This window comes from Ipomoea nil, unplaced genomic scaffold (assembly GCF_001879475.1).
Source record: "Ipomoea nil cultivar Tokyo-kokei standard unplaced genomic scaffold, Asagao_1.1 scaffold1576, whole genome shotgun sequence".
Taxonomy (NCBI): domain Eukaryota; kingdom Viridiplantae; phylum Streptophyta; class Magnoliopsida; order Solanales; family Convolvulaceae; genus Ipomoea; species Ipomoea nil.
Window position 1 is genome coordinate 1,535,846 of NW_017618004.1, and position 19,001 is coordinate 1,554,846.

Sequence of the window (19,001 nt, forward strand, 5' to 3'; positions counted from 1 at the left end):
CCATAATGAAATATTTATAACACTCCCCCTTGGCCATTATCTTACCACACTCATGCCTCGTTAAAAACCTCGCTAGAAAATCCAGTGGGAAAAACTAGACAAGGAAAAGAGTACACGAAGTATGTTAAACTATTGTGTTGCACCGGTTGCCTCATTAAAAACCTTAGCCTAAGAAAACCCAGTGGGAAAAAACTTAGCCAAAGAAAAGAGTACAACCATAAACCTTCTGGGCATAATCTTCAAGATTTCAAGGGTCTTCAGGACTATCCACTTAAGTGCACCAACATCGGTTGCCTCATTAAAAACCTTAGCCTAAGAAATCCCTGTGGGGAAAAACTTAGCTAAGGGAAAAAGAGTACAACCATATGCTTTCATAGCATAATCTTCAGGATTTCAAAAGTCCTCTAGATTGTCCATTCTAGCACAGCTAGGGGTTGTCGCCCCCCCCCCCCCCGCCCCCCCCCCCCCCCTAAGCCTACGCATCCCAATTTTGTAAACATATTACTCAAATGTGGATGTAGGCAGAGACTTAGTGAACATATCTGGAAGATTGTTCAGTGAGGCAAACTTTCTCAACAAGAATTTTACAACTCTTCTAGAGTTCATGTGTGTAGAAGGACTTAGGTGCAACAGGTTTTGTAAGGTTCCCCTTAACAAACCTATTACTTGCTGGTGCAACACAATCTTATTTGTCCTCATATGGGACATTGGGGGTAAAAATATAACATAACCAGTTTTGGACTTGGCATCATAGGGATCAAATAAAAGAGCTAATGCCTAAGTAGCCCATCAAAACCACATATGAGTTTCTCACATAAATGTCAAAATCTTTGTACCTCGAAGGTGCTGGAGGATAAGTTAAATACCATTCCAATTTTCATTGTAGGGGGAAACACTAAATGTTGCTAGCAATTTCATTGCAAATTCAATATCAGGCCTGATGCGATTATGGAACTTCTAGTTCAATAATAGTGCTCCAATAGGAATGAAGTAATGGACTTCCAGTCCCTAAATATCCTCATTATCATCTTCGAGTCTAAATGGTCCTTTATCTACTTCAAGAGATTATTGGACAACCGTTTGTGTGATAAGTAAATAATACTTATCCATATAAAACATCTTCATGACATTTTTCAAGTAGGCTAACTAGTGTATAAAACTTCTTCAAGGAGAAGGTCGATCTTCAGGTCGAGACAATACTTGGATTTCCAAGTCTTTTATTTTAAAACTCCATATTTCGGCATGAGCTGATATCACCAAGCTCTCTATGTGTTCAATGATATTTAAACCGTCAATATCGACTGAGATGATAAATAAATAACTCCATTAGCAATTCTTTAACGAACACATAATGGTACATATTATTTATACATTCCTTCTTCGGGAGGAAAACACTCAGTCAATAATATTCAAGTCATACAAAGACTTTAGTAGTTTAATGATACACGTTGCGATTTTCACTTTCCACATTCCAAAAGTGTTGAATCCATCGGGGATTTACAAATAAATATTAGCATCTAATGACCAGTAAATTACGGTCATGACGTTCATCAACTGCATATCTAAATTCATAATTCACTGCCAATAAAGTTAATTTGCGGAACGTAATGCCATATGTTGTGGGAGAGAATATTTTATCGAAATCAATTCAGGGTCTCTGCGTAAACCCTTAAGCTACCAGTCTCGCTTTATATCATACCGCCATATTGTTTGTATTTCTCTTTTGTACAAACACCCATTTGTAACCTACAGGTTTAACATTAAATGGTGTACGTGTTATAAAGAGAATATAGTTTTAGCGAGCTGAGCTGTACATGCCTTAATTGCTCTTTTATACATTAAAAAAAAAAAAAATCAGGGCACTACTGGTGCCTAGCTCTGGATCCAGATTCTCATATAACGAGAGCAATTTGTAAAGGCAATTCTCTTGTCGACAACTATAACATTTTTCATAAATTTCTCCCATAAAATAATGGTGATTTCTAATTCAACCAGACTCTAGCCATTTCCCAAAGATATTTTTATCTGGTCGTTCCGCATCCCCAGTATTATGATTCTGGGTGCACCTATAAATTTACTGGGATTTTTCGTCTTCTGGACGAATGTCTTCACGACATACTTCTTTAAGCGATTTCAAGAGTGACACCATTTTCTACTAGATTTAGCTTTCTGCGGATTATACCAACATGTCCCCACGCTTCTGGCGTCAAGGAGCATTGGTAGATACATATGGTCCAAGTTGGGAAAGACATATAGGACCTAGTCACTCTTTTATGATCAATATATATATTGGCAGATTAATTATCTTCTGAACTTCCAGTTCAGTTTACTTCTTCTGAACTTCTAGTTCAGTCTACCTAGTACGTGGATTCAAATATTGAAGATCAATCATTCATAGAATTTCCTGGCATTCTATAAAATTTGAGCTCTTATCTCCCCCTAATGCCGTGAAATGATCTTCATAAAGTGTGCAGTCAGCGTACCTAATTTATATATTGATCCCTTATCATGGGCTCTAAGGATTTAAATAACAGACGGAGGTTTATAATCAACATATACATGCCCACAAAGGTACGCTATGGTGGTGATATAGGAAAAAGACTGCACACTGTGAATAAAACGCAGATGGGAAATGTTTGTTTTATACCACGTACTAGGTTCTAGGGGGGATAATTATGATATGCAGTAGGTTAGATTGCGATAACCACAATAGCATATAAAACTGATGTCCCCAACAAGAAAATATATATTTTCCCAAGGCGATGCACTATAGCTCATGTCATACTATAAAATAATATGGGTCTTTAAAGCCTTTAAAAATGTATCGCAACATATGAAGTACCCAAAACATATATGTAATCATCTAAGAGTAACATATATAACCAGATATGAAAGCGTACATATCAAATGATATTATAAGGGTACACAACAATCATAAGGAAGTTAGAAGCTTGTCAAATAAAATAGATCTTCAAGATCTCCCAAAAATCCTTATCCTGAACTTTACATTAGTTCACTCACTGGTTTGGGAATTGCTTTGTGCAAATTCACATGATATAATTCACTCCCTCATTTGCTTCGGACAAACTGATATGAAATAATTCATTCTCTCGTTTGCTCCGGGCAAACTGATATGATATCATTTTCTTCTATCTTTCAAATTAATAACATATAAATCAATCATATCATGTATGGCATATGTCAAAGATCATTCTTATAAAGGGGTATAGTATACCACCCCTTAAATAACACAGAATTGCACTAAGCCATATTCGGAGAGAGATTTGACATTTTGACATTTCAAATTTAGTCAAAAGATGATTATCATAATTTCTTGATAATAGCAATCCTTTCGGGATTGGTATAGGATTATGTAACAAATAATAATTCAATTTTGAATTAGCAACCAGTCAATCGCATACGAGAGTCATGTTGCATGCATGAGAAAAATTTCCATAAATAAGCATGCAAACTAAGAGAAGTAACTCCGAGAAGTAAACTTCCTCCGAAAAATAAAGTCTAGGAAGTAAACATCATTCGAAAAGTAAAAATTTCTAGGCTTACCACTCCATGTTAAAGCTTAGATGGATAAGCTTAGAGAAGTAAACTTTCAGAATAGTCAATTCGAGTAGTAAAATCACTTTGCACTCATAATCATTTGCATCCAAAAATAACTTTTGGAATATATATACTTCTCGACCATGCAATAAATATTGCAGTCATGAATTAACTTTTCGGGTGCTTCAGGCATAAACTAACTTATCTGATGCTTCAAGCATGAGCTAACTTCTCGGATGCTTCATGCTTCAGGCATGAGCTAACTTTTTCAGCCATGAATAGATTTTCATGCATTACTCAAAACATTATCATGACATCAATCATTTCTTCATCAATACCGGGCCAAACCGGGCCATTTCTCAAGAACAATAGTACCTCATAATTTCATTATCATCATTTATCACAATATTTGCTTCAGGCAACCTAGAATCATCAAGATGAGATTCATTCTTCGATGATCAAATGCTTTGGTGTGCGGCACGAATGGACAAATGCCCTTCACACCCATATTAATAGCAAACCTGCTTCTAGCTAGAATTTTGCTTAAATGAATTTCGTCGTCCTTAATTATATTGATCATTTTGCTTCTTATTATTTTGAGCTCGAAACTCATACCACACTAGTCATAACTCGACCGCAACCCCTTATAAAGTTACTCAACTGGGCAACATTATCTGCTTCAGACACCAGTGCGAGACAACCATACTTGCATTATGATTCTTCATCAACAAATGGTTGCGTTTCTTAGCCACAAGGGGTGCTAAAAATCTGCTTATAATGTTTCTCATAATTTGCTATCATATACTGATGCTGGAGTCCAAAATTACTTTGATGAAAAGTTGGCAATGTCTTTTCAATTAAATATTCCTTTAAAACTTCTTGTTTAGAGTTTCACTTTCGAGACTATTTTGTGCATAGCTGAATTATATATAGTTAATCACTGACTTACATTATAATGTCAAAATTAATTATGAGGTTAAACTAGTCAAAATGTGTCTGAGGAAGAACATTTGATGATTTCTGGTCGGAATAGTCCTTCAAGGACTTCCATTAATTCAAGGGGTTCCTTTTCAATCAGATACTCATTTTTTTAAGGTCGTGGTTCAAGTGGTGACGTATGAAAATGAGAGCTTGTGCCTTCTAGGCATCGGTGCTCTGTGACTTAGCAACAAAAACTTGGCTCAATTCTTTAGATGCCAAATATATTTCAATATCAAGAGCCCAAGCTAAATAATTGCTTCATTCATAAGTGAGCTTAATAAATTCACATTTGGCAATGGAATGCATAATCTACAAAACATATATCATATGTTCTCATATACATTCATAATATCACATGTTCATAGCAAAAATAAGGAATTTGACATCTTCTAGATGCAAATCACACTTTCAGAGATAAAGTCGAAAGGTAAAGTCTGAAAGAACAAATTAACCTTTCGAAAACACACAAGAGACCATAAAAATGACCTTTCGAGTATTCAACCTTTCAGCAGAAAACAAAATATCATTTCTGATCCATGCAAGGAAAACATAATTTTCCATTTTCAAACATGAAAACATTTTGAAGCATTGGAACCTTTCGAATACCATGTTCATATTGCAGCAATAAAGTTATACACGCGTATACAAAAATACTTAATTACTCAATTCGTGAAAGTTATAGTGTTTATGTGTTTATTAATTACTTGATACATGATAAATCAATTTGAACTAGGAATAAATCAAACAAAAAACTTATTCAATCTTATATCGATCAAGTCTTAATTCATACATACATTTATGATAATTTAAAGGGATTTAATTAGACTTGTGAATATATATTCATGAATTACACATGACATAATAATAATGATTTAAGAGATTAAAAATAAAAAAGTTACAGCGAGGGTTGTAGTATAAAACAGGAATTGAATAATGGGTGGGGGTGCCCCCAATCCCACTGTGACTCCGGCAGTTAAATCAGGTGGTGGTGTAGGGCAAATTAGGCCAGTTTGATCTCCTTTGCAACCGGTGAAAAGGCCATTTGGGAAACCTCCTTTTTGGTCGATGTAGGTGAACATCACATCGGAACAGTTGGTAGATCTATCATTCAAAAATTGGGCAAAAGGACAGGCAAACTGTGTAAAGGCGTCGCAACATGGCTGTATTTGTTGGTATGGAGCTTTGCATTGGCTGGTGAGGATGGTATAGTTCTCAGACTCAAAGTTCTTGTTACAAGCTGCATGCACCCAACAAAACACCATAATTAAAGGCATTTTTTTTTTTTTTTGGGTAGAGATTAAAGGCATTAATTATATGGAAAAGGGTCAAATACATTTTTACTTGAGAGGTCAATTAAGCCCCTAAACTTTTGAAAGTACAATTAGGTACATAAACATGTCATTTTAGTACATCAAGACCTAAATACATGTAAGTAACATGTAATAACAGGTCACTAGGTTGCCCGGCCATGTTCTGGTGGCGAAAACTGACGACTCCGACCAGCACGCGCCAGAGAAGGGTTGGTCACCTACTCCGTACCTTGGAGATGGCGGCCAAACCTGGTCGACTACTCCAACGACAGAGAAGACGACCAACCCGATTGGAGATGGCGACCAGTTTGGTCGCCATCTCTAGTCGTCGGAGAACGCGACCAACCCTTAATTGCAACTTTCAAAAGTTCGAGAGCTTAATTAACTTCTCAGGTAAAGTTCGGAGGTGTAATTAGCACAGGATCTAAACTTTTTCTAACTCAAATATTCTTAAGATTAATTAGTGTTTCAATTGCCTCTAATCTGCTGCCATTACAATATTATTTGTATACGAAAAGGTCTTTAGTCCTTGAGTAATGGCCATTTTCGTCTCTCGCCTAAAGTATTGCTAAAATCTAATGTAACGTTGATGTAAGAAAAAATCTAGAAATTCACTTGCTCTGATTCCCCCAAAAAAGTTTGATAACTATACAATTGAACCTGAAGAAATATATATATGCAACTTTTTAAGTATTTGCATTGCACAAAAATGTCGAAATAAACTATTATGGTATCAAAAACTTAGATTCTCTTCTAATAATGGATCGGATAAAATTATGGTAGTAGCTGCACTAGAGATTCTACTCACATCAATCCAAATGAAATCACCTTCCTTTGCTTCCTTCCCCATTTCTCAAATATATATATATAATTCTCTTACCTTAATTAACTTTAAGAATTTCAACACAAACTTTTCCACTGATCATATCATGATCGAAACCAACTATATATCTATCTAAACCAAATATACTTAATTTCCATTTTATATCATTAATTATATATCCCCTAGCTAGCTTAGCTTTTAGTGCATGGAGAGAAGGAATTGAATAGTAATTTGTATGGAATTGAAGAAATTAAATTATGAAAATATGTATTGTTAGTAAGTGGCAGCCAAATTAGGTGAAACATTTCCAGAGAATTGAAGATAATATTGTATCTATACTAGCTATCCTTAATAAATGAGGTAAGGATGAAGAAATTAAGAATGAATTGAAGCATACGTATCTTGGCCTGAAGGAGGTTCCTCCCAATCCCAGTCCCAGTGGAATACTGAGAAACAAACACACTACCCTCATCTGCATATATAGATATACAATTATTAGCAAAATAACAGTGAGCGAATCGAAGATGAGCTAAGATCGATGGAATAATTCAAAGAAATAGTAATTAGTTTTTGTGAAACTAACACATATATACATATATACATACATACATACATACCTGATGAGGAGGAAGAGAAAGTAGTAAGAAAATGGAGAGACAACGATACAAGTATGGAGAAGGTGGTAACAACAGAAGAAGAAGAAGATGAAGAAGAATGTTTAATCCAAACCATTATTGTTTAATAATTTCTCCAGATCTGATCTGATGTGATGAATATAATAGGTAGTGATGATCGAGTGGACACAGACTGACTAGTAGACTATATTTGGCAATTGGATTGACCGTAGCATTTGAATTCAATTTGGTTGGGTAGGGTATCCAGGCCACTTGCTTTTGTACGTTTTGGACGTCCTTATCAGGTAGCTTAGCCACACATACAATCATTAATGTAATACCCGTGATACAAATTAGATAGGGGCTAGGTTAAAGATGATTATATATATATACCAAGGATCTTGTGGTCTGATACTCCGATCCACTGGTACCAAGGTGCTCCCCTATGTGAAATATTATGAGTTTAAGTTTCAGCGGAGACGGATTATTAGCTCTTTGTGCTTCAGTAGATTGAGAAAAAATAGTTATGAATAGAAACTACCACTAGACCACAAAGTCATCATTCGCTTATACTTGAATTAAGTGCTACGTATTTGGTTTATACTGAAAACTGTAATAATAATAAGGAATAAAATGTTTGTACTTATATAAGAAAAGAGTTAATTCCAGCAATGGTCCTCCGACTATAGTGATTTTCCAAAATTAGTTCCCGACTTTTAATTTGGACACTTTAGGTCCCTTGACTTTCATTTTCTTTCCAATTGAGGTCCTTTCGTTAGAATACGGTTCATTAGACTTTAAATGAAGGGGTAAACTCGTCCTTTCACATGTCTATGTATTATTCTTCGTATTTCTCCCTTCGTATTTCGCTGTTATACCTTGTAAACATCTCAATAATAGAGGAATGCACACACGAGTAGTCAGCAAATGGGGAACGACGAGAAATATTTTAGGGTTTCGACTAAGATTATCTTCATATATATCGCGTATAAAATGGAGAAATACTAAGAATAATACATAGGCAGGTGAAATGATGAGTTTACCCCTACATTTAAAATTCAATTAACCGTATTCTGATGAAAGGACCTCAATTGGAAAGAAATTGAAAGTCAAAGGACCTAAAGTGTCCAAATTAAAAGTCAAGGACTAATTTTGGAAAATCAATATAGTCGGAGGACCATTGCTGGAATTAACTCTATAAGAAAATGTAATACTTTTTGAAGAAAAATATAATAATTTTATATTTTAATTTAAAAATATTACACTTTCCTTTTATAAGTAACAAACACTTTATTTCTAATTAGTATACATTTTCATATACACTCGATCCGTCTTACAAATAAAGATGATTGAGAGTTGAGAGTTGAAACGATTTCATAAGTGTGATCCTAAATTATATACTTGATAGTATAGGATGACTATTGTCATTGAATATGCCGGAGTATCCAATTCCCCAGTCCCCACTCTGATACTGATCGCGTAGAAACCAGGATGACGTGGGGATGAGGAACACCCTCCCATGGTCGGTTTTGAAATTGTTGGGATCTTGTGAAATAATTTGATTTATACCCCTCTTACAAATATTAAATAAATAACATAGTTCCGCGAAATTAGCTCAATTGATTCAATCAATTATCCTAAAATCTTATTCTAATGATCGATTGATCAAATGTGATAAAAATCTTTTTGTGTGTAGAGTGTTTCGACAAGGGGTGGGAACCTAAGGACTGACGAGGTGATTCAAGATTTAGCTCCTCCCGTAATTCTTTTGGCAGAAATTTTAAGAGTTGATTAGTCTGGCGTAAGTTGAGAAATCTAATGTATCAATCAAAAACACAATATTTATTGGGGAAAATGATCAAATAAGCACTCAAACATTACCCACAAATGTAATTAAACTCTCTAACTTTAAAAGCATTCAATTAAACACTCAAACTTATTAAAATAGAGCAAATAAACCATATTTACCGGTAACTTATTGGTTACCGGTATTCACCGCCCAAAAAACTGCCATTTTCGTCGGAAAAGCCACCGCTGGTCGTTTTTCTCCGTTGCTGCCACTTTCGCCAGAAAAAATCACCGCCGGTCGTCCTTCTCCAATGGAGAAGACGACCTCCATTAGAGAAGACGACTGTATTGTTCGTCGAACATCTTCTCCCATTGGAGAAGACGAACAGTATGCTCGTCTTCTCCAATGGAGAAGATGACCGCCGTACTGGTCGACTTCTCGCCTACGAACAGACTGTTCGTCTTCTATTCTCCAACCGAGAAGACGACTAGTACGGTCGTCTACTGAGAAGACGACCAGTACGGTCGTCTTCTCCAACGGAGAAGATGACCGTAGCGACTGTACTGGTTGTCTTCTCCAATGGAGAAGAAGAACAGTCTGTTCGTCTTCTCCAACGGAGAAGATGACCGTACTAGTCGTCTTCTCCATACCGGTTGTCTTCTCCAATGGAGAAGACGAACAGTCTGTTCACCTTCTCCAACAGTCGTCTGGACGACTGGAATGGAAAAGATGATCACTCCAGTCCCGGAGAAGACGAGCAGAACGCGGGTAGCATTGACGGTCGCCGAAAAGTTGGACGGAAAATTAATGACCGGTTGTTTCCGGTGAATAACCGGTCATAATGATAAGTTTGAGTGTATAATTAAATATTTTTAAAGTTGGAGGGCTTAATTGCACTTTTGGGTAATGTTTGAGGGTTTATTTGACTCTTTTCTCTATTTATTAAAAATAGTCATGCCATAATAATAATAAGACTAAAGAGGATGTTCTTAAAATAAAAAAAAAATAAAAAAAATTTGACTGCTACTCACAAATTTAGGATAAAAATGGAATTAACTCTTTAATATTTTTGTACTATTATTTTGTTTTATAATGTCAGGAATTTTAATTGAGTGTGTAATTTTTCATTGTTTTTAATTCCCATCTTGTTTTCTGTAATGAATTGTGCATTTCTGCTCCGGCATGAATTTATTGAAGGACTTGAAAAATCAAAATTTCAATCATCTCAATCTTAAAGTCTCTGGACAAACAAATTCCTATTATCTGTATATTTATCTAATTATCTAGTGCAAAAGTGAAATTCCTCATGTAAATCCACAAGTTTTTAATTTTTATTTTAAACTTTTTTTTTATATAAAAAAAGATACTTTCGTAATTTTATTTTAAATATTTTTTTAATTGTATGTAAAACCTATCCACTTTGCATCTCCATTCTTATCACTACACAAACACCAAGATAATAGTTAATGATAATAATAACAGTTAATAACATTAGTTGATTGTAGAAATATGTTGATAAATTAGCTGATTACAGCAAAATGATTTCACAAAAAGCTTATTGAAAAAGTTATTTTAAATAGTTTTTTGAATTTTAACTTTTTGAAGTAATAAACTGTTACAAAAAGCTAATTAATCAAACACTCATTTTGGTTGTTTAATAAAGTCAAACAAGCCAAAATTGACTAATGAGCTAACTATGTTACCAACCAGAGCCTTTGTAAATAAAGAATGATTTTATAAAATGAGACAAATGATACTCTGTTGTTGATACAAACCATTGCATTTCACCTCTCTGAATGCAATGCATACACTACAGGCAGAAGTTATCCATCATCAAAACTCCATCACAACCTTAACATTAACAATGAAATAACACACTAGAAATGTGTTGATGAAACAAAACAATCTAGTCTGGGAGGGAGAAATGTGTGTTTTGAGCAAAACCATACCCGTAGTTTGTACTCTGCTCCTTAACGCCAACAACTATCTCCACGCAATACTAACACAAACTGCATCATATTCACATATACACATCATAGAACTGGTAAATGATGGTGCCAGTGCCCCGACGAGAGTTGAAGGCATAGTCTGCAACTAGTGTTGCGTTGTTGATACTATTGCATAGTAGCGCCTAGATGATCAACATGCATGTGAGCTTCAAAGCCAGGTAACTGAAAGATTATCACCCCGTGGTTTTGGCCCTCTTCATCCCGAGGCTGTTAAAGGGGGACACGGAACCAGACATTTGGGAGCCTTCCTCACGAAGTGTACCATTGAGCATTGCAAGTTCGCGAAGCTGCTGCTTTTTGTAAAAGTCCTGAGATTCGTCCTGCTTTTTTTGAACAACATGTGGAAGACACAAAGGGAAGTAAGAATAAGAAAGCATAATGTTATCTCTTCATCTTCTTTACTTTACCAAAGAGATAGGAAATAATTATTACCACGGGCTTGAGGAGATCTTCAAGTATCTCACGTGCTTGTGCTAACCGAGCATCGATTATCTCCAGTGGGAGTTCTGCCTCCACGATTACATGAAGGGGCTCATTCAAGTGCTCAAACCCAGGTTTACCTCTCATCAATTCTTCCTTTGAATAACAGTAAATTATAAACTTTATTATTGCTTTTATATCCATGAAAAAGTTTAGATCAAATACAAGAAAAAGTACTTGTTTTGCTGCTTTGTAGCATCAAAGATCGTTTAAAATTCAAGAGAACAAGATGTAATTTATTTTATGGTTTTTTTTTGGGTGGGAGGAGTTGATCCTTTGATATAAATATACTGGCAAGTGCCCCGCGGGGCTAGCTCAAGTGGTAGACCACCTGACCTAAAGTCACCACTCTAGCGGCAGGGTGGGGTTCTGGAGGAAAATTGCGAGTTGCACAAATAGTCTCGCAGTCAGTCCATGTCGTTAACTCTACGCACAAGGGATCCATCTCCACACTTCCGCCAACTTGTGCAGAGTCTACGACAGGGATTGACTCGGAGGCTGCTTGGGCGACTCGCGATTTACCTCCTCCAACAATTCTTGGACAGGGTCCTGGGAGTACGAAATGGTACCTTTGCGGGGTCCTTGATGCTTCCACATCCTCTAATCAGAACACGGCAGTCTGTACTTGCTTCCACTCGCTTAAGAGAGTTCCCTCTAGGTCCAAGGAGGCGACCAACAAAATTGTACTGCACCAGTGATTTAATTAGTATTTTGGTAAATTTTGGTATACATGAATCACGAGAGGACAGGCTGGATGAAGACCACATACACTGGGATATTGCTCCAGAGGAATATCAATTCTGATTGATCGCTTAACAATATGACCAGATGAGCTACTTTGACCACCGAGCCAGTTTTGAGAACTGGTGGTCTGCACTAGACCTGACATCTTCTGCAAATCATAAATGCTAACATTGTCATGGCGGGCATATACATATACTCTCCTTTGCACAGAAAACTGCATTGCAGACGATTCATTCCCTATAGCCACTCCTTAATACAGGGGAATATTCAGTATATAACAAGCCAACTTCTGGTTACACGTAATATAATTTAGATATATGCATCTCAAAAAAATTATTGAATAACCCTGTTATCATCCACACGACCTTGAAAGTACTCAACTGTACCATGAAAAAACTTGCAAATTTGATATTCTGCACATTTCTATATCTGTATTGCACTACTAAGTCATGCCCAAATTACATGGTTAGCATGAACTGAAGCGCAGAACTCTAATAGGGACCCCAGAGTAAAATGGCTATATTCTTTTAGGAAAAATATCAACACTGCACTAATAATTCAGAGTTTAGACAGAGAACGAGAGACCACCCTATTATGCCTTATACCACAATCATTTTGATACAAAATTAGGACATGAGAAGGAGGAGGTCAGGTTATTTCAATGATAAGACTAGTAAAAACAAGCATAGTACTGAATCAACGTGCTCAGCTAAATCTATAAATCAGTCTTGACGTTGTTAGCTTCAAACTACCTGTCATGACAGAAGTGAAGTTTTAAGTTAAAAGCACCTAAAAGAAGTAATCAAGTCAGCATTCAGAGTAGAAAAACTGTGTCAGAATCTTTTGAAAATAAAATTAGATTAAAGAGGTTATGTTAATGGTTAGTATCCATACTTCAGATTGAAATCGTGATGCCCATCTGTCCATGTTAGCTCCTCCATTTGAAAATAATCCTCCTGAAGCCATGGGGCTAGCATGTTCAAGCCCACTTTGATCTAAAATCAATGCATTCTCCAAGATTGTAGTTACACGCAATATTTCTGCTTCAAAATGTCAATTTTCAAGAATAAGATGTACCAGTTAGCATTAGTTAACAATTAGTTAGCAGCCACCAATATTGACTGGGTGAAGGCCAAGACACCAAAGGTTCATAAAGTAAATGGCAAATCCTATATTGACCACACTTATAAATCTTATATTGACCCAACAGAAGGCATCCTATATAACCAAGTCGACACTAATCTGCCAAGGCAGTGGCAGCTCTGGCTAAAAACTTCCACTTATGGGACCTGATGAATTATAAGGAATACATGAGCATGGTAGAATGCTGGCTAGGAATTTGCTAAAGAAAAAGTTTCAATCTTTCTTCCATATTTTCACTTCTATAACTCCTCACGTCACAACTAATAAGCCTAAATTTTCATGGTCAGAAGAGAAAGGTTTCTTGTGGTATTCAATTTCAAACAGACAGTAGTTATTGCATGCAGAGGTTAAAACTCACCCTGGTTCAGCAACCGATAGCAATGAGGAAGCACGGGCACAAATGGACTAAGCTTGTTGCGCTCTGCTAGCAACTCCGCAAGATACCTTTCAACATGCATTGAGATAAATTAGTGACCAGAAAATATAAACAGACCTTGCTCTGAGTAACAAGAGTGTTTCTATTACTTCAACCACATTTTTACATCCCCAGACAGATGGCTCCCAGATATTTGGAATGAACTCCTTTATTTTGACATCTCAGGAGACTGATTTTGGAATGAAGTCTAATTTTATACGGTAACGTTAATTTGACCTTTGGTTCCTTAAATATAGTAGCAATTCCTACTTTTCCCATGATTTAAAACGTGTATAAGAAATGCCCCTCAACTGTTGAGAATTGAACAAAAAATTCATCCTTTCAACCATTCCACTAGAGAACCTGATGAAATGATCATTTGTCAGATTTCCAATAGTTGGGAACTACCACTGTACCATAAATTGTAAAGAAGTGGTCCGTCTCAACTACTGGAAATTGGACAGAATGGTCCACATCTATTAAAAATTGTATGGAAATGGTTCCATTAACAAACCTCTAATAAATGTCCATTGCTGTCCAATTTAATAACCGAGGGACCATTCATGACCACTTTTTACCTTTGGAGAAAAAATAGAATGGACTCTATGTTCAAGGGGCATTTACATTATTACATACTTCTCTGTAGCCAATGGGAGATTGATTTTGGAATGATGAAAGAGTACATAGATTCAAATTAATAATCGCTTTGAGCTCTGCTGGAAGTAGCAAATACACTTTCGATGCAATATCTAAGGTGAAGCCAATAAGCACAACAGAATGTTACACATTATCATCATCAAGCTTAGAAATTGTTAACTTAAGCAGCAGCTAAGTACTAGTTCACACACGAAAAAGAAACATTGATTCCTGGTAAAACACAATAAAGCTGACAGCACTAAGCCACTAAGATCAAATGAGAAAAAGGGGGCAATTCTTTTCTTATACAAACATCCATAGAAAAAGCATCAAATGATTGAACTCAAGTGTAACTGATCACATATTACCACATCAAAGTCAACTGAAACAGAGCAATAGAAAAAGTAGTTTAAAAAAAAAAATTGAATTCAGATCAAAAAGCTCGCAAGCCAGCAAAAGACAATCGGACCCAGAAAATCAGAAAGATCCGAATTGGGTGATCAAGGTGTGGAAGCAAGAGAGGAATGGGGTTTACTTTTCCTGGTCGACGAGGGCGGAGGAAGCGGAACGAAAGCCGGCGATGTGGGGAGAGGAAGGGGACGGCGAGTACGCCATAAACCTGCCGGAAGACATCTGTTCCGATGACCGCAAATCCACCGATCTACAGAGAGTTGGGTCGGTGGAGAAAAACGTGAACAAGGGAAAAGGAGTATTTATTGAATGAAAGAAAGATTAAAGATTAGCATAGCAGCAGCAAATGGTGTATTGTTGTAGTATTGTAGGAGTGGTAGGGAAGAAAGTAGACAAGTTTGTAGTGTTTAAGGATGGGTTTCCAACTTTGTGGTTGGCAATTGGCATGCTGCTCCTGCTCCTCCTACTACACCTTCCTCAATCATGGGATGTCAGTCGTCTAGTGGAAGAAAGCTTTAAAAAGATAATGCAAAAACCCAAATATCTATTGCTGTCACCTTTTTTTTTTTTTTTTTCACCTGGTTCCACCTCGCCAACCAAGCTGGTTTCACCCGTTTTGGTGAAAGAATAAACTTAGTAGTGTTTACATTTTCAATGGTTTAGAGCAAACTAGTAAGTTACCAAATACGATTTTTTGCTTTTTGACTTAGTTAAAATATCAAAAATGATAAATTGTCATTTACTACACCCCAAAAATGGAATTGTATATATACTTGTATAAACGCACATCCATTTTCAATGTGGGATTAAGACTCATTCGAACTCTTCCCAACTCAAGTGGGTACATTTTGAAAATTAATTTCTTGTTCACCCAGGCCATTATCAATTTTATGCGTATAATATATCAAATTAAACATCTCACTTAGCAGAAACTGAATCCACTTTGACTTGACCAAAATTGGAAGTATACCTCATTGAAAGTTTTGCACAATGACGCTTGACTTCCCCCTACAACTTGATCAATACCTCTATGGACCTCACCTTCGAGCTAACCCTAGAAGACATGACAATCAGTTTAATTCCCCGTGGTTGGTGAGAGGGGACCCTACTGAAGCACAAAGAGTCAATAAACAAATAAGTAAAATAAAATGGAAGATGTTGAGCTTTTGGACGTGTTCAATAATTACAGAACGAAATAATAACATGTTGACATATTGAGCGAGAATTACAACTCTATGATCTTTTGTTCAACTTTTGCTTTGTTTTGTCCTTATGATCAAATCCATTGAAAGTACCACTCGTGACTTTCTTGGAAGTATTTTAGCCACCTCCTTAGCTTCACCTTGGCTCCCAATTGACTCGAGATTCATTCAAAATGCCCCGAAAAACATACAATTGTCTTCAATCCAACCATTTATGCACCTAATGATATAAACAAATGAATTAAGACACATTCTGGGTTACACCAAAGTATTTTTAAATCAAACTATGTCTATATATAGGGTAGAAACATGGACATGATTACACTTCGGTGTGTACAATTCACTTTGTGGAGAGACTCAACCTGAGCCTCCAACCGTTGGTTTCACTCTCTGGAATAAGTTGTGTAAACTAGACCTACCTTCCAAGTTGCTAGTGTTCGATTTGCGTGACATCCGAGAGATTCTTCTTACAAGGGATAACATTGGACGTTGTGGTTTGGAGCTTGACGACCAATGTCCGACATGTCCTATCGAAGTATAAACCACTTTCCATGTGCTAGTAGGTTGTGCAAATGTTGCTCCAACCTAAGATAAAGTTTGGAGGTTGGCTATAGAGCAGGGTGAAGAAAGACGAAGAGCTCGTGTGCAAGGCTATTTTCCTTATGTATCACGTTTGGCAGGCACAGAATGCTCTTATTTGGGAAGGAAAGAAACCCATCGCCTTTGATACGGTGGGATTTGGAGTTGCTCTTATGATAAAGATGGTAAATATACGCTGCTATCAATGGACCAGTAGTGAACTAAGATCCCAAGCAGGTGAAAGCCATGACATGCCAGAGGACACACTATCTTGGCTTAAAGATAATAACATTAGCAAGGTGTGCCTGTAATCAGATTGCCAAAACGTTATCGAAGCTATCCTGAAAAATAAACGTGATTTGTCCTACACCAACCATTGTCATAATTAGGGACGGATTCAGAAAATCATCTGAGTGAGGTGAAAATTAAATGACGTTAAAAATGTCAATGACAAAACATCAAACAACCATAATGAGGTTAAAATACAAAATACATTATAAATTACAATATAATGTTATTAGTTTTTGATAGATTACATAATAGTTAGGGTCGGAACAAAAAATATATTTGAGTGGGGTCAAAATGTGAAAATATTTATGAAAAAATATGAAACATAATCAATTAGATAAAATAATTTGAATAATTTATAAATATTTTTTAATTATAATTTATTTTAATTAGATCGATTTTTCTAAATTAATTCGAATAATACAATAAAGTATAATATAAATTTGTATGCTACATTAATTAAATAATTCATAAAAAATAGACTAAAAGAGTATTTAATTTATCAATTAAATAATTCATAAAAAGTAAACTAAAAAATCATAAGTTTGGAGTTCAACGAACAAAACTACTCAAACAATTGACAATTTTAACATAAATATATATTTTATATAACATTTAATGCTATATATATATATATATATATATATATATATATATATATATATATATATATATATAAAGTGGTGGGTTAGGGGAAGAGGGCAACTGTCTCCACCGCCACCATAGTTGCTCCGCCCCTAGTCATAATTTACTAAATTCCTTTCAAAGTTATATATGTAGCTTTAATTCACTTTCAGCAAACCACTTACCCATGTTCTTGCTAGGGGCTCTAACTCTTGAGATGCTATCCATTGACTTTGTATTCTTCATTTAGATCATCTACATCAAAGAAGAAATGTGGGAGAGTTCACTACTTTTGAAGTCAAAACGCCATGGTGGCAGAGAGAGAAGGAGTGGGGAGCATCTGCAAAGGTTGGGATATTACTCTGCCCAAGAAAAAGGAATTAATGATGGAAGAGAGAGAACCAATAGAGAAAATGAATTACTCTGACATGCTTATTTTTTATATATTTTTTTAAAATCAATTTTAATTTTTTGTTCCTCTCTCCCACATTTTTCTCTTTCATACTCACTATTACATTCTCCCCCTGATATCCCCAACTGATAAGGATGCTCTTATTAGAGCATCACCATTAGGGGGATTTTGCATATATTTTAAGAAAAAGTTGATGTGTTGGAGGAGAGATGAGAGAGGAGAGAGAGGGTTGGGATTGTTAGGTTATTTAAGGGATTTTGTCAGAATTTTGGAAATTTTAGGAGATTTTGGGGAGGTTTTGAGGATTTTTTTTTTTCAATTTTTTATATTATTTTTTATTTTTTCTTTTCTTTTTTTCCTTTTCACCAATTTCTCTTTCTTAATTACACCTGCAAAATCTCCTCAAAATCTTACCAGAGGATGTCCTAATAGTGGAGATATTTTGAGGAGATTTTGTAAGTGTGATTAGGAAAGAGAATAAAAGAATGGAGAGAATAAAGGAATGGAGAGAAAAAAGAAAGAAAAAAGCAAAACTTACTTTTAATAAAAAAATTAATACGGAATATAAAAGTAAGCGCCCGCTGGTATAATCTTGTTGTGCGTCTCACATTTATGAATTATCTTCAACCCTTGCAGAAGTACTCCAACCTTCTCTCCCCTACACTTCTCTCCTCCATATAAGTATTTCTCAAAATCTGTGAATAAACTTGGTATTATTCACTGATGTCGATACTCTTAGACTAATAACATGCTTTAAAAAAAAAAAAAACTGCCGGGAGCCGAGGTAACCCAAACGCGACTTTACACCTTCATTTCCGACCCAACTGTGTACCCAAATACAATAGGATCCTACCAAGCTAGAAGCTAGACTGAAAAAGTAGGATCCGGAGCCCCACATGTATCCGAGTTATCTTCAACGAGAACCACTCTCAATTCTCAAAATATCAATTCGCTAAAAGCTAAAGTTAATCCACAAGTCAACC

The 19,001-nt window shown here is 35.8% G+C and overlaps 2 protein-coding genes across 6 annotated transcripts; both read right to left on the bottom strand.

Moving 5' to 3' along the window:
- Positions 1-5,334: 5,334 nt before the first annotated feature.
- On the bottom strand, positions 5,335-7,531 carry LOC109190407 (GPI-anchored protein LLG1-like). Of its 2 annotated transcripts, none has more exons than XM_019340880.1 (3): positions 7,292-7,531; positions 7,070-7,149; positions 5,335-5,776 (listed from the first exon to the last, which is right to left on the bottom strand). In XM_019340880.1, the coding sequence occupies exons 1-3, from the start codon at positions 7,402-7,404 to the stop codon at positions 5,412-5,414; spliced, it is 558 nt and encodes a 185-aa protein (XP_019196425.1). In that variant the 5' UTR covers positions 7,405-7,531; the 3' UTR covers positions 5,335-5,411. The 2 variants fall into 2 exon arrangements, with proteins under 2 accessions (XP_019196425.1, XP_019196426.1); XM_019340881.1 differs by having other exon boundaries at positions 7,070-7,144; positions 7,290-7,523.
- Positions 7,532-10,789: 3,258 nt separating this feature from the next.
- LOC109190406 (KH domain-containing protein At5g56140-like) lies at positions 10,790-15,415 on the bottom strand. 4 transcript variants are annotated; one of them, XM_019340879.1, is made up of 7 exons: positions 15,038-15,415; positions 13,810-13,895; positions 13,203-13,348; positions 12,334-12,456; positions 12,134-12,250; positions 11,517-11,660; positions 10,790-11,404 (listed from the first exon to the last, which is right to left on the bottom strand). In XM_019340879.1, the coding sequence occupies exons 1-7, from the start codon at positions 15,133-15,135 to the stop codon at positions 11,258-11,260; spliced, it is 861 nt and encodes a 286-aa protein (XP_019196424.1). In that variant the 5' UTR covers positions 15,136-15,415; the 3' UTR covers positions 10,790-11,257. The 4 variants fall into 4 exon arrangements, with proteins under 4 accessions (XP_019196424.1, XP_019196423.1, XP_019196422.1 ...); XM_019340878.1 differs by having other exon boundaries at positions 10,790-11,407; XM_019340877.1 differs by having other exon boundaries at positions 13,203-13,351.
- Positions 15,416-19,001: the final 3,586 nt, after the last annotated feature.

What these genes read in the sequence shown, in the direction of transcription:
- LOC109190406 (XM_019340876.1), bottom strand. Translation starts at nt 15,135, where the DNA reads ATGTCTTCCGGCAGGTTTATGGCGTACTCGCCGTCCCCTTCCTCTCCC. An exon ending in GCATCAAGGACCCCGCAAAG is followed by an intron (nt 11,661 to 12,133) that starts GTACCATTTCGT and finishes TGTTATTCAAAG; the next exon opens with GAAGAATTGATGAGAGGTAA. An exon ending in AAGATCTCCTCAAGCCCGTG is followed by an intron (nt 11,408 to 11,516) that starts GTAATAATTATT and finishes GTTCAAAAAAAG; the next exon opens with CAGGACGAATCTCAGGACTT.
- LOC109190407 (XM_019340880.1), bottom strand. Translation starts at nt 7,404, where the DNA reads ATGGTTTGGATTAAACATTCTTCTTCATCTTCTTCTTCTTCTGTTGTT. An exon ending in ACTTTCTCTTCCTCCTCATC is followed by an intron (nt 7,150 to 7,291) that starts AGGTATGTATGT and finishes TATATCTATATA; the next exon opens with TGCAGATGAGGGTAGTGTGT. An exon ending in CCTCCTTCAGGCCAAGATAC is followed by an intron (nt 5,777 to 7,069) that starts GTATGCTTCAAT and finishes GGGTGCATGCAG; the next exon opens with CTTGTAACAAGAACTTTGAG.